Source organism: Melanostigma gelatinosum (genome assembly GCF_949748355.1).
Source record: "Melanostigma gelatinosum genome assembly, chromosome: 10".
Taxonomy (NCBI): Eukaryota; Metazoa; Chordata; class Actinopteri; order Perciformes; family Zoarcidae; genus Melanostigma; species Melanostigma gelatinosum.
The window spans coordinates 6061290-6075409 of NC_136643.1; the positions used below are offsets into that span (position 1 = coordinate 6061290).

The 14120-nt window shown below is 38.7% G+C and overlaps 2 protein-coding genes across 2 annotated transcripts in view; one reads left to right on the forward strand and one right to left on the reverse strand.

Annotated features, from left to right (window-relative positions):
- itprid2 (ITPR interacting domain containing 2) overlaps positions 1 to 2245 on the reverse strand; it is a 52482-nt gene extending 50237 nt beyond the window's left edge. Inside the window, exon 1 of the mRNA XM_079277037.1 lies at positions 2184 to 2245. The gene's annotated coding sequence lies outside the window, so the exon portion shown is untranslated. The remainder of the gene's footprint in view (positions 1 to 2183) is intronic.
- A 7941-nt stretch (positions 2246 to 10186) lies between these two features.
- Positions 10187 to 11941, forward strand: neurod1 (neuronal differentiation 1; the record flags this gene model as incomplete). The annotated part of the gene is made up of 3 exons (XM_079276531.1): positions 10187 to 10434; positions 10903 to 11132; positions 11382 to 11941. 3 exons carry the CDS (start codon positions 10187 to 10189, stop codon positions 11939 to 11941), a joined length of 1038 nt encoding a protein of 345 aa, XP_079132657.1.
- Positions 11942 to 14120: the final 2179 nt, after the last annotated feature.

A 14120-nucleotide genomic window follows, 5' to 3' on the forward strand; every position in this document is an offset into this window, starting at 1 on the left:
TTCTTTTTTTTTTTTAATTGGATATCTATTTTCAGCAATGTTTTTGAGATTCATTTCAGCTTTCAGCATTCCAACGCATTTTCAGCAGGAAATGCATTTTCTAGTTACAATAATCATCCATTGCAGCCAGTTGTTATTATGGGACCAAAAACAGTTTCAGTGTTCATCAGCAACTGAATATCATTTAAAGACTTTAATATTGTGACCCTGTCCTTTGACAAAGCGCTTATACGGGCCGCTTGTTTTACTCCACTACAGTGTTCTCTTCAAGGGTTTTACATTACAAACACAAAGGCCTCCGCCATAACAATATGATGCAGTAAACTGCCCCGCAGTGAATAAAGTAGCTAGAATTAACTCATTTTTAAGCAGCTTCAACACTAAAACTCTGCCTACAGGAGTGTGTATCTGTGATAATGATCTAATAATGTAATTTATAACACCGATAGGAGCCATTCTGCAGCATAACACAAGTACTTTTCATGCTTGAGGAAATTCTGCTAATATTATTTCTGTTTTTTATAATTAAGTAGAATGGTGAATTAATTCAATCATTTTACAATTTTTACCATGTGGTGCCATAATTTTGACTTAGGTAAAGGATCCCAGGACTTCTTCCGCCACTGGTAAGTGATTGCCACAATAATCTGTAGATTATTAAATTAATACTGTGTGTGTGTGTGTGCGTGTGTACTACACAGATAATCTAGAAATATCCTTTGTGGTGGAGGAAGTATTCAAAACAACTACTGTTGACGTAAAAGTAGTAATACCATAACGTTATTATGCAAGTAAAAGTCCTGTTTTTAAAAAGTAATAAAATAAAGAACTATTAGGAACACAATGAACTTAAAGTATCAAAAGAGCTTATTATGCTAAATCCACTGACATTGTTAGGGAACTAAATATATTTTTAGATAATTATTGCTAATGTATTACTATGTCAGCAGTACTTTAATGTTGTAGCTGTAGTATTTACTTACTTAATATACTGTTGGGAAGCTTATTCTAATAATGCATCATCTTCTAGAAGATGGGCACATGTATTTTCTGTAAAATCTTGAAAAGTAACTACAGAGCGATTTTTCTCTCTGAAATGCAGTAGTGGAGGAAGTATTCAGATCATCTACTTCAGTAAAAGTACTAATACCACACTGTAAAAAATACTGTGTACTGCATACTGCAATACTGCATTGAAAATGTTACCTCAAAAGTATGTTTAACGTAAGTATAATCAGGAAAATGTAATGTAAAAATATTAAAAGTAGAAAAGATGTCCCTTGCAACTGTAATACACTTTCATATTATATCTCTAGATTATTATTACCCGTGCATTAGTGACAAAGGTTGGTTGAGGTGGAGCTCATTTTGAAATATCAACTAATGACTATTTTCATAATGTATTAATCTGCTGAATATTTTCACCATTCATTGATGGATTGAAAATAGTGAAAAATCTCGTCACAATTGCCAAAAGGTATCTTCAGACTGAAATCAGCAGAACAAATGAAATCAAATTAAATCATTTCAATAAAAAGCAGCAAATAGGCCTGAACCATGAAATGTTTTTGAATGAAGAATGATTTAAGGATTACCAAAACAGCTGCCGATTAACTTTCAGTCCATCGACTAATTGATTAACCGTTTGAGCTGTAGTATACAGTTGTTAATAACAAAATATCATATTTCATAGGTTGTCTGTACGTTTTGAGTGCAAATCTCTAAAAATTGTTAGGTAACTTAAGCTGCGAGATAATTATAATGAATTAAAAAGTACAGCATTGCCCTCTGAAATGTAGTAGTGTAGAAATAAAAAGAAAAGACTCAAGTATCCTGACGTGTACAAGTTACAGTGACGTTCGTGGATTGAATGTACTTCCATCACTGTCAAGCTTCAAGACATATGCTGATCTGTATCACTCTAACTTTAAATACCTGCGTACTCTTAAATTCATTATAAAGTAAGGCACATTATTAAACCCCCACGTGCCATTAAAGTGTCCCTGTGTCTCAGCTCAGACTTGTTCGTCCTGTTCGGTGGTTCCTACTGTAGACACGGAGGACAGACTGACAGCAGCTAAACTCTCCGTATCGTCACTAACTAAAAACACCGGCAGTACTACCACGTTTAGTACAACAAGCAGTATTTACTAGCTGTACTATGAACGGATATAGTTACTCACCGTCATGTTTCTCCGCGGTTTATGTATCCGCTCCCAAACTGTCAAACTTGTCCAAACTTTTTCTGAAAACACACCAACATTCCTGCTTCCGCTTCCTGAAACCTGCAGGAGGAGAGGGGGCGTGTCCTCGACCAGCTGCAGCCGACAAACAGCGACACCTGGTGGACTGACTCGGTACACACAGGACGGTCATAATACACAGGGATGGAGGAAGTGCTCACACATCTTTTACTTACAATATTAAAAATACTTTATCGCATTTTAAAGACAATTAGAAGTTGAAAAAATAAATACTACTGTTATTGTTGCAAACTGTTGCTGCTGTATTTATGAACAAGCTGTTGTATGATGTGTGCGGAAACACTGAGTTGCTGCAGCAGAAACAGTGACGTTATACAGTGATGGGAAATAGTAACACATCATAATAAAAAAGGTAATAATTAGTACATTTACTAAACTATATTTGGATGGAGATAGATTGACAGATCGATAAATGTATGATCCAAAAGAAAGAAAGAACAAAAATGGTGTGATGACCTGAGCTTTTACCCGCAGTACTTTCCTTTAACCACCAGATAGAACCAAACACCATTATATAGATGAATATATTTTAATAAGACGCTGCTGCTAATACATCCGCGATAATCCAACAGCTGCCAAATCCTTTGATCACAAACGTAAGTTTAGTTATCAAAATGTAAACCACACGAATCACTTTTCTGATATTATTAAAAGGTTTTCTCAGATTAGTCATTTTGTAAACAGAAAAACAGAATCACCAGGATAAAAAATGTACTTTTACTGTAAAAGATAATTCCAGAAAATTCAATGAAATATGAAATATGAAATTACTATTACTGAAATTAATGAAATATATTGATACCAAACTTACTTTTAAACCACACACAAATCAAACAGAAAGAAAATTAATTAATGTATCAATGTTCTTTATCGTATCACACAATTTATTTTACTGATACTGATTACACTGACTGTGTTTATTAAAATGCCATTTCTCTTCCTCTCGGGGTCATATAGAACTTGCTCTGCAGATTCATGTGAAGTGGATCTTTTCTTCATGTTATTATCGAATGCATTTTAACTATCCTCACTAACAATTATTTGTCCCTTTTTGTTATTAGCTCCGTCTACCTGCACTTAATTGTTATCTTCTTACAAATAAAAAGATTATATTCTCTTACATTAAAACAACTTTCTTGTGTTTTCAGTGATTCTATCACTGCTTGCTTCTTAATTGTATTCTCTTTCTAGTGAGGGTGTCTCGTTCGTTTTTGTTAAAAGTTCATTGTTTTATTTGTTCTGGTGCAGCATTGTTGTTTTGTCTTTTGTGTTGTTTTCAGCTTGTTCATGTGAGTGTTTGTTGTGGGTCGCCCTCCCACTAAACCGCCCACTAAACCTTAGTACATAAACATTCAATAAATGGTTTATAACACACTATAATGTCATTGTAAGCACATATAGATGTTTATGAATTTGCCGAGAAATATAACTCCACCTGTGGGCCCCCAGGCTGCTGTATGAACACATGATGAAAAACAATACAGTAAAATACAGTTGTTATAATATAAAATATGTCTTTATAGGACAATTTACTAAACATTAAAAAACCCTTATATCTGCGTATAACTACATTATTGTGTGTTATAAAGCCTTTATTGAATGTGTATCTATTGCTTATAGATGCTAGATGTAGGAGGTTAAAGTAAAGTGTTGTTTAAAAAATGACAAATTAAACTAGAAAAAGCATTTCCTGCTGAAAATGCGTTGGAATGCTGAAAACTGAAATTAATCGCAAAAACATTGCTGAAAATAGATATCCAATTCAAAAACAAATTGCAAAAAGCTTAATAATTCAAAAGGTTTAAAGATTACAAATATGAAAAGTCATATCACACCTCTCCTGAAAGAGCTGAACATTTTGATATTTGAACAGTTTCTGTGGCTTAAAAAAATGTATCAGTGGTGATATTTGTAGTGGTATAAGTTGGAGTAGAAGTATTATCAGTAGAAGTATTAGTAGCATTAGAATAAGTACTAGTAGTAGTAGTAGTGATATTTGTAGTAGTAGTAGAAGTTGTAGTAGAAGTATTATTAGCAGTAGAAGTATTAGTAATTAGAAGAAGTAGTAGAAGACGTAGTATCAGTAGTCATAGTAATAGCTGTAGTATTGGTCGTAGTATTTAATATCACAGTAGCAGTAGTAGTAGTAGTAGTAGTAGTAATAGTAATAGTAATGGCAGTAGAAGATGTAGCAGTAGTAGTAGTACTAGTAGCAGTCGTACTAATAGGTGTAGTAGTATTACTACTTTTAGTAGCATGAATAGCAGTAGTAGTAGCAGTTGTCGTATAAGTAATAGTAGTAGTGGTAGTAATAGCAGTAGTGGTAGTAATAATATTGATGGTAGCAGTAATAGCAGTAGCAGTAGTAGTAATAGTAGCAACAGCAAAAGTTATAGTAGAAGTAGTAGTAGCAGCAGTAGTAATACTATATTAGCAGCAGCAGTAGTAGTTCGAGCATTCATTTTTTTAACAAAAAAGCCTCATTTTGAGCTTGTTTAAATACAGTTGATCCATGAGGCTTTTATTTTGAAAGGGTGGGACTGGGTGGGGGAGGGAGGGGGAGAGGAGACATAATCATAATGTTTGACACACATAAACAGAGGTTATTAAATGACAGGCTTCATCACAAGCAGTTCAGTTAGAATTCACTCTCTGGGGCTTTTATTTTGAAATGGGGTGTGGGGTGTGGGGGAGAAGGGGAGAGGAGACAGAATCATAATGTTAGATAAACACAAACCGGTTATTAAATGACAGGCTCATCACAAGCATTTCAGTTAGGATTCATTCTGTGGGGCTTTTATTTTAAAATGGTGTGTGTGTGTGGGGGGGGGGGGGGGAGACCTCTAAAGATTCCTAAGACCTGAATGACTGTATGAGAGAGAGACACACAGAGACAAGATTAGCTACAAAGACAAGATTAGCTACTTTTACATCCAGAAATTATCCATGAAGAGTGAAGATTGTGGACACAGTGGCAGAACACAAATGTTTTTTTCACAAGAATCTCAAGCTGCTCTTCACTCTAGCGGTGACATCACGCACTTTAAGCTGCACAATACACACCCATTATAAAGTCAGAAAAGGGCTGAAAAATGGCGTGTGTGTGTGTGGGGGGGGGGTGGAGGGATGAGAGAGAGAGACACAGAGAGAGAGAGGGAGAGGAGTGTATGTGCGCATGTGTCTGTGAGTCTGTGTGTTTATCAACATCACTAATTGGCTCAATCGCAAACACCTGTGTGCCTGAAGCCATTTGAAAATATTCTCAATAGAGATCCCATTGAAAATAAAAAGCTTAATAAATCAAAAAGTTTAAAGGTTAGAAATATGAAAAGTCATAGCACCCCTCTGGTGAAAGAGCTGAACATTTTGATAGTTGAATGGTTTCTGTCACTTAAAAAATGAAGGAGAAGAAGAGGTGCGACGGAAGAAATAGAAGAAGTTGAATAAAGATTCGAAGAACAATAGTTGGAATGCTTAACAGCGTTCCAACAATGATTTAAAGTTTAAAAGTGAATCGTATTATATAGCACTGTTTGCTGTCCACGATGTACTACTGTGTAAGTGTGTGAGTGTGTGTTGAGTTTTCCTTGGCTGCTTCGTTCTATTTATGAATAGGTTAATCTGACCTTCTCCAACCACACACGCACACACACGCACACACACACACACACACACACACACACACACACCACCTGCAGTATGGAATAATAGTTGTTATTCAACAGCGAGTTGCTCTTTTTTCCTCACTTTGTTTTGAGTAACTAAATATTTCTCTCCCTTGAATTATTGTGACCTCACTGCTGTTTAATCGAAAGTTCAAACTCTTCTTTATTCTTGTTTCTCTCTCCTGATGAACGTCTCTAAAATAATGTATTTTTCTCTGGATGTCTTAATCCATTGAAACTGTACATGTAAATAAATTCAAAGCCACTTACAGCTTTGTTTTGACTGAAAACCATCAAATCAAACTGTGACTTCTGTGTGTCCCGTATCAGTAAGTTAATTCTTGACATTATAAAGACTGTTGTATAAAGAAGTTATTATGCTTCCATGTTGTACTACATTCATGAGCAGCACAGAGTTGTATATTCATTCATCCTGAAGGGAACGGCAGAGAGACCGGTGGATTGATTTTGAGTTAACCATTAGCTGTCAGAGGATCACGCTGATGGGACAGACACACCGGTCCTCTGAAGTTGCTTGGTAACTTCCTAGCAACCAGTTTAGGGTCACCATAGCAACCTCTTCACTGGAGAACAGCCTGGTCAAAAGTCCGCTGCTTCTTTCCGATTGGTCAGAGGGACTAAACACAACCATGGGATAAGCCCCTCCTTCTGCCTGGTTAAGCCACGCCTACTGGGTTTCTCCATTTTCTGCTGACTTTTCTTTTAACATTCAGTCGATGTAGCCAACACGCTACAAGCTAACTTTTAAATCACAGACTGTGTCTAAGAAGTGGACGTAGTCATCGTGACGTTACTCATTGGACTGACGTTATGAAGCCTTGAGTTCTGCGATTTCTCCGTCGCCATGTTGTTTATTTGCAACCGATGAATGTAAATTACCATATTTAAAATGTGGAGGAGTGACTTGGAGACGCTGGATACGTCTCTGGTAGTGGCAGCGACCTGTCAATCACAGTAATCCCGCCCTAAAGCATACCCTGCTTTATGGTCTATTTGACACTAAATGGACCATCATTTACTTAATGAACTGCATGCTGTATTGAAGAAGACTTGAAACTAGAGATAGAGACCATAAACTCATGTTTACAATCTTTTCTGAGGTAATAAATCAAGAGAGAAGTAAAGTCATTTTCCCATAGACTTCGATACAACCAGACTTCTTTTTGCAACCAGAGAAGTCACGTGTGTGTGTGTGTGTATCATGCTAAAATGTGCGATTCAGCACTTAACAGTACAGCTGAGGCTGATAAGAATGTAATTAGTTGTCATTATGTTCAAGTATTAATTTGTCATACACCAAATTATGAAACGTCCCTCTGTGAAAAGTTGAGAGAACACCAAAGTTGTTACGGTTGCACTGGAATGGATTCAAATTTGGACCTTAACTCATCGAAAGATCATCACAAATATCATTATTCATCCTGAGGGGAGTACAGATGTCTGAAACAAACTCTTTGTCAGTTCATCCAATAGTAATCAATATATTTCACAAAAAAACTAAAATACCAACCTGCTGATGATGGTGCTGATGAAGGAAATATCAGGGGATCACCAACATCATAAGGATTTATCCTCTGGGGAACATGAATATCTGTAGTACATCTCATGAAAATCCATCCTAGGTGTTGAGATATTTCAGTCTGGACCGAATTAGTGATGGCCAACATCCACCTCTACAGCCTCTCCACTGTTCTAAAACCTTATATCAAACCAACGAGCTTCACAGGTGTGGCTCCGTCTCAGGCAGAGGAATAACTGGGGTTAGCGGTAAGGTTGAGTGCAGGTGAAGGTGAGAGGAATCATATTGACAGGGAGACTGACTTTGACACATCACCTGAACCTGCACCAGACAGACGATCATCTGGACCACATCTCCCCCTGGTAATCTGTAATCTGGATATTTAATCTGGATCACGAAGAACTCACATTAATGCAGGTGTAAATACACCCAAAATGCATTGCAATCAGAATGCTACTGGATTGGTCAGAGCCCATCTGCGGGGTCCAGGGTGATATTCTATATTTCCACTCTCTTCTTCTTCTCCAACAACAATAAGGATAAACCTTTAAAAACTATAATTTTATAGTTCCATGATGTGCATAACGTTGGTGTTTGCGCATGTGTGGCTATATGTGGCGACAGATGGTCAACTTTTCCTCACAAAGAGAGAGAGAGAGAGAGAGAGAGAGAGAGAGAGAGAGAGAGAGAGAGAGAGAGATTCTTGGCTCATACAAATGGATTTGTCACGTGATCCCCGGGGCCGTTTTAATGACGTTCGTACCATATGGCGCGTGCCAGGAGGGTGTGGCCTCGATATGCTAATTACCCCCTCCTGAGAGAGTGTGTGTACGTATGTACGTGTGTGTGGTGCCGAGTATAAATGCAGCATCCTCCCACACACACACCTCAGAAAGCTCAAAGCAGATTACGCACAGTCACGCCCGGACACGCACTAGAGCGCGCGGGATGCGTGCAATCTGAAGAACAGCGGCTTGCCACAACAGGTAGGGTTATTCTTCTTTTAAAGAGGAGAAACTGATAGATACAGTCCTCCTGTGATTGTGATCGGTGTAATCTAACTTTCAGGATGATAATTCTGATTAATTATGTGTAGGCTACCAAATGAATGACCCATAAATGCTAATTGAAATCAGAGAATCATTACTGATTCAGAAATTCAATAATTACTTTCAGCTGTATACAAATAATTTGTCACGCGCATAGCCGAAATAAACGAAGATTCCTTATTTTTAAAGTCTGATTACTTTTTGATTGTTTTTATTTCATTTTTTTAAATTTTAATGTTAATAGCCGATTTTTAAAACTCCTATGAATATATTTTTGTTCCCCTTGGTCTTTTATTATTTGTTGTTATTTGTGTTCGTCCCTTATGTCTGCTCACACCTGTCTCACCTCGCACTGTCTGCCGGTCTGTTGAATAAACGGGACCAGTAAGCAGAAAGCGGGAAGGGTATAGGCCTACTCATTATCATAATAATAACAATTAATATTCAAAAGCTTACTTCCAGCCAACTACCTTTAATGAACGATGAGTCGTTGCTTTTTAAGACGTCCGTAAATCATCCGCAAGATTTTTGTTTTAACGGACTTAATTTTGACGTCTGTTACGCAAATACAATCTATTCATTTCACTGACCAAAGCTGCAGATTTGAGCATTGTATCTACCACCTTAAGGCTGTTTTACTTTATATTTAATTAGGGCAAATCTAAAACTGAAGGTCGTAAGTTTTGGGCTAAATACTGTTAGGCCGTGTGCGTCAAATGTAGGATTTTTGGTCTAAATGAAATACAGTTGACTTAACTCTGCGGGGAATTACTTTTATTCGCTAAATGTTGACCAACTTTCCCCATATTTTTATTTTAGCCTCAAGACCGAAGTTTATTTATCAGTAACCGTGATGTTACGCATTGCATTATTCCTGTACAGTCACACAAAAAGAATCACACTTGAACTGATTTTATTTTCCACAACACAAAGCCGCTACATTAAGATTTAAACTAGTCTACATTTCTTTGATTTTAGATTCCGTTCTGAATTAGATTGAGAACTTGCTGCATTTAAAAAAAATGTTACAAAAACCTCTGTTTTTCAAGTATTGATTCAAAGTATATATATATATATATATATTAAATTGTGTTTCTGTCCATTTTATTCTAACGCAAATATAAATAGAACATCATTCCTCCTATACCTGCGTATTCTGTTCAACACATAGAAATGAAACAAATATTCTGAGGCAGATCCCCATGGGAATACATCTTTTCATCATTAAATAACAACATAAATGTATGGTTGATCTGATAAGTCATGATATTGTGAAGTGAAATCCAACAGAACTTTAATCCAAAGAAGCAAAAATGAGTTTAGAGCATAAAACATTTTTATTGTTATTGTTTTGCAAAATAAATAATGTAATAATGTCACATAAAACCGTCTCATAGGATGTGTGTAAAATTATTTTCATAAATGCCATTTTTTCATGAAAATATAAAAAACTAGCAAATGAGGAGGACATTTATAATTGTATTACAACATTTATTAAAACCTTAATAACAGCGGTGAGAACATGCTGTATACTGTAAGCAGGCCTCAGTTTAATTATTTCCTTTAAATAACGTTTTTTTCTACAGACATTAAGTGTGGTGATGAGTTTTTATGGTTTTCTAATGAACATATTCTGTTTCCTTTGCTCTCAAACAGAATATCAGCATCATGACCAGGTCTGTACAGGAGGAGCAGGAGTCAGTGGAGTCGGAGCAGCAGGAGGAGCTTCACAGCCCCATGGAAGGAGGAGGAGGAGAAGAAGGAGGCGAGGAAGAACAGGAGGACAGCCCCCACCATCTTGAGGAGGAAGAGGAGGAGGAGGACGATGAGGAGGAAGAGGAGGACGATGACGGCGAAAACAAACCCAAGAGGCGAGGGCCGAAGAAGAAGAAGATGACTAAGGCTCGCGTTCAGAGGTGAAGGAGATTGACGGCTCTTAAAAACTAGTATTTTCAGCTAAAATACAAAAGTGTAAAGTTTGTCCGGAGGGTCTCACTCGAGGAAACATCACGCGGCCATGAAAATGTGCAGGGTTCATCCTCTGAGGAGCAGGACTAACAGTAGATCTGATGGAAATCTGACCCGTATACTTGTTCAGACACTCCTGGACAGACGAATATCATCATCCCTCTAAAGGGACAAAACATCTGGACTGAGCAGGCGGCAAAATCATTATTTGATGAAAATAAAAAAAGAACCATCAAACTTAGAAGGATATGATTTAAAAAAACAACTATGGATCAGAGAATATGTTAAAGTGGCTTGCAGACATTTGTTTTGTTGCAAATTACTGCATGAAGTACTTAGATGCTGATTATCACGGCAGATACAGATATGACAACTGACACGGCGGCTAACGTTGAACTCGCTTTGTGTTTCTGCAGGTTTAAGGTCCGTCGGATGAAAGCTAATGCCCGCGAGAGGAACCGCATGCACGGGCTGAACGACGCTCTGGAGTGTCTGCGGAAAATCGTCCCTTGCTACTCCAAAACCCAGAAACTGTCCAAGATCGAGACGCTCCGCCTCGCCAAGAACTACATCTGGGCCCTCAGCGAGGTCCTGCGCTCCGGCAAGGCGCCCGACGTCATGAGCTTCGTCCAGGCCCTCTGCAAAGGTCAGTGTCACCTTACAGCAGCACCAGACCGGACCGGGTCGACCAAAACCCCCGAGCAAGTCTGGGGTCTAATCTCTGGTTATATGAAATTAAGATGAAGGGAAACAATATGACCATTTGCCCTCAACTGGGGAGACTTTTTTATTTTGAAATGTCGGTAAAACCAACCAAAAGTGAAGCGAGAAACGATTATCTTATTTATTGGTATTATTTATCAGTATTGACTGATTATTGTCTCTCTGCTCTCAGGTCTGTCTCAGCCGACCACTAACTTGGTGGCAGGCTGCCTGCAGCTGAACCCTCGAACTTTCCTGCCTGAGCAGATGCCAGACCTGCCGGTCCACCTCCCCGCCGCCGGCGCTGCCACCTATCCCGGACACTACTACCAGAGCCCCGGGCTGACGGCCGGCCTGCCCAGCCCGCCCTACGGCACCATGGAGCCTTCCCACATCTTCCACCAGGTCAAAGGTCAGCCCTACGGCCCACTGGAGCCCTTCTTTGATGGCGTCCTGGTGTCGGACGTCCCGGCGTTTGACCCGCCCCTCAGCCCGCCGCTCAGCATCAACGGGAACTTCTCGTCCTACAAGCACGAGGCCGCAGCGGCTGCCGACTACGACAAGAGCTTCTCCTTCAGCGTGCACTACGGAGGAGCAGGAGGAGCCGGCGGGCACCCTGCCATCTACGGTGGCGGGGGGTCCAACCCGCGGTGCAGCGAACTCCAGGTGGACGGGCTGATGGGCTTTGATGGACAGACGCACCACGAGCGGATGATGAACGCCCAGCTGAACGCCATCTTCCACGACTCCTGAGGAGGACGAAGGACTGAGAGACCGACGAAGACAGAGAGACGAACAGAGACAGTTATCTAGAGAGACAGACAGTTCTATGTATGTCTATCGTTCCATAGCTGTCTTTCTTTCCGTCTTTCCTTTCTTTCTGTCTTTCTGCTCTACGATGGCGATGACAAAGTCACGCTGATGATGTAACCTTCTCTGTAGCGCTTCATCCTGCAGGAGACGCCCTCTGAATGTCTCGTTATTATCCATATTATCACCTAAAAATAATCAATAATCAATGAGCAATAATCTGAAGGAAACTATGCAATTTTGTTCAAGCCTGAGCGACGCTCAGTTGACAATTCCAAATGTTGAAAGAATAAAGATTTCTCTATTTTTGGGTGTGTAAGGCGGCTCTGAGCCGGGGTTTGGGCCGGTGTCGAGCCGAAATGTTCATGTTGTTCATGTGGTTTTTACTTTTTGCTTTTTATAACGTTCCTGTAGCGTTCTGTTAACTTTTCATGTGACTCTTGTTCATATTTTATAAGATAGATGTTTATAAAGGCCTTTCATTAAAATGAATTCCATGTGATTCAACTGAGACTCTGTTCATCAGCAACAACACAACAGATCACCTTCCTTCGGTCCGCTTCACTGTGCTTGTGAACAGTTTCTTCCAGGTTAGTTCAGTCCCCTTCAGGCCAGTTTGGTCGAGCTCCCTTCAATCTAATATCTAATTCAACTCCGTTCAAAATGTTTGAACGGCGCATTTATGCACGAACAACACAGAAAAATCCAAGCAGTGACGTGATGTAAAGACCTTTTATTTCCAGATGGATTTCTGGTATATACAGTAGATGAACGATTAATCCATTGGTCCACTGACAATGAATGTCAATATTACAAACAGTTTTAATAATAAACTATATCTTCATTGGAGGAGTCATAATTGTTGACAAATGTAATGACCAGTTTTTTTATAATTTGAAAATGTTCCTGGTTCAAATGTGAATATTTGTCTTCTTCGTGTTCTGATAGTAAACTGACTGTTTGGGTTTTAGACTGTTGGTCTGACAAAGCAAGACATTTGAAGACATTACCTTTGGTTCTGTGAAATTGCAAAGGGCATTTTTCAAATTTCTTTGGAACAATTAATCCAGAAAATGATCAGCAGATAAAATTATAATTATGATTACAACATCCAACTTTCCACACAGCTGCTGTCAAAAGATCCACTCGGTAGTGGAGCTTATTGTAATATTTTTGGAGAACCAGCTCAGAAACTCGTAAATGGGAATAAATGTCGAAGACTTGGAGGTACAGGTTTTCCACGTGACGACAGTGTTTTTTAAAGTGGATTTTAAGTTCCGAGTATTGATAAACACATGAGGAGAAAACACATATCTCCTTACAGAGAAAACCCTGTTAACACGTTAACAACATTATCTCACAGACTGAAAGACAAAACCAGGATCACTGTAAGTGTGTGTGTGTGTGTGTGTGTGTGTGTGTGTGTATGTATGAAGGGCACAGATGTTCGTTCTGCAGGCAAGATTTTAATTTGTGAAAATGATCTTGTTTATGCATGAGAGCTCCCCCCATACACACTATGTCCTGCTGTGTGTGTGTGCATGTGTGTGTTAGTGTGTAAGTCAACAGGGACAATATGGTGGCCATATCCCACCATTTAGCCTCCCTGTTAAAGTGGAATAATAATGAGAGAAAGTCAGACTGCAGCATAAAGATTCATCCTGTTCAAATAGAACAGAAACTATTCTATCAAATCCTGTGAGGTATCTGGAACAAAAATAAAATACTAAATTATCTGGTACATTGTAAAGATAGTGATCTGGAGAAAACACAAAGGACAAATTATTTTAAAAAGCTACACTGTTTCTATTATTTTTTGGAGAAAGATATTAATAAAAACATGTGTACATTTTTAATTACACTCAGAATACAGCCACTGTACTAGCATCCATAGTCTTAGCAGTAGTCTTTGTGATAGAGGTTTTGTGTTTCAGTCTGTTGGCTGATCATAACACTGATTAATGCAGCTTAAATCCAGCCATCTGCCATCAACACACACACAAACACACACACACACACACACACACACACACACACACACACACACACACACAAGATGGTGTTTATACCACAGCGAGGGAACACCATGCGCTCTGATTGGTTGCCATGTGTCTTTTAAAAT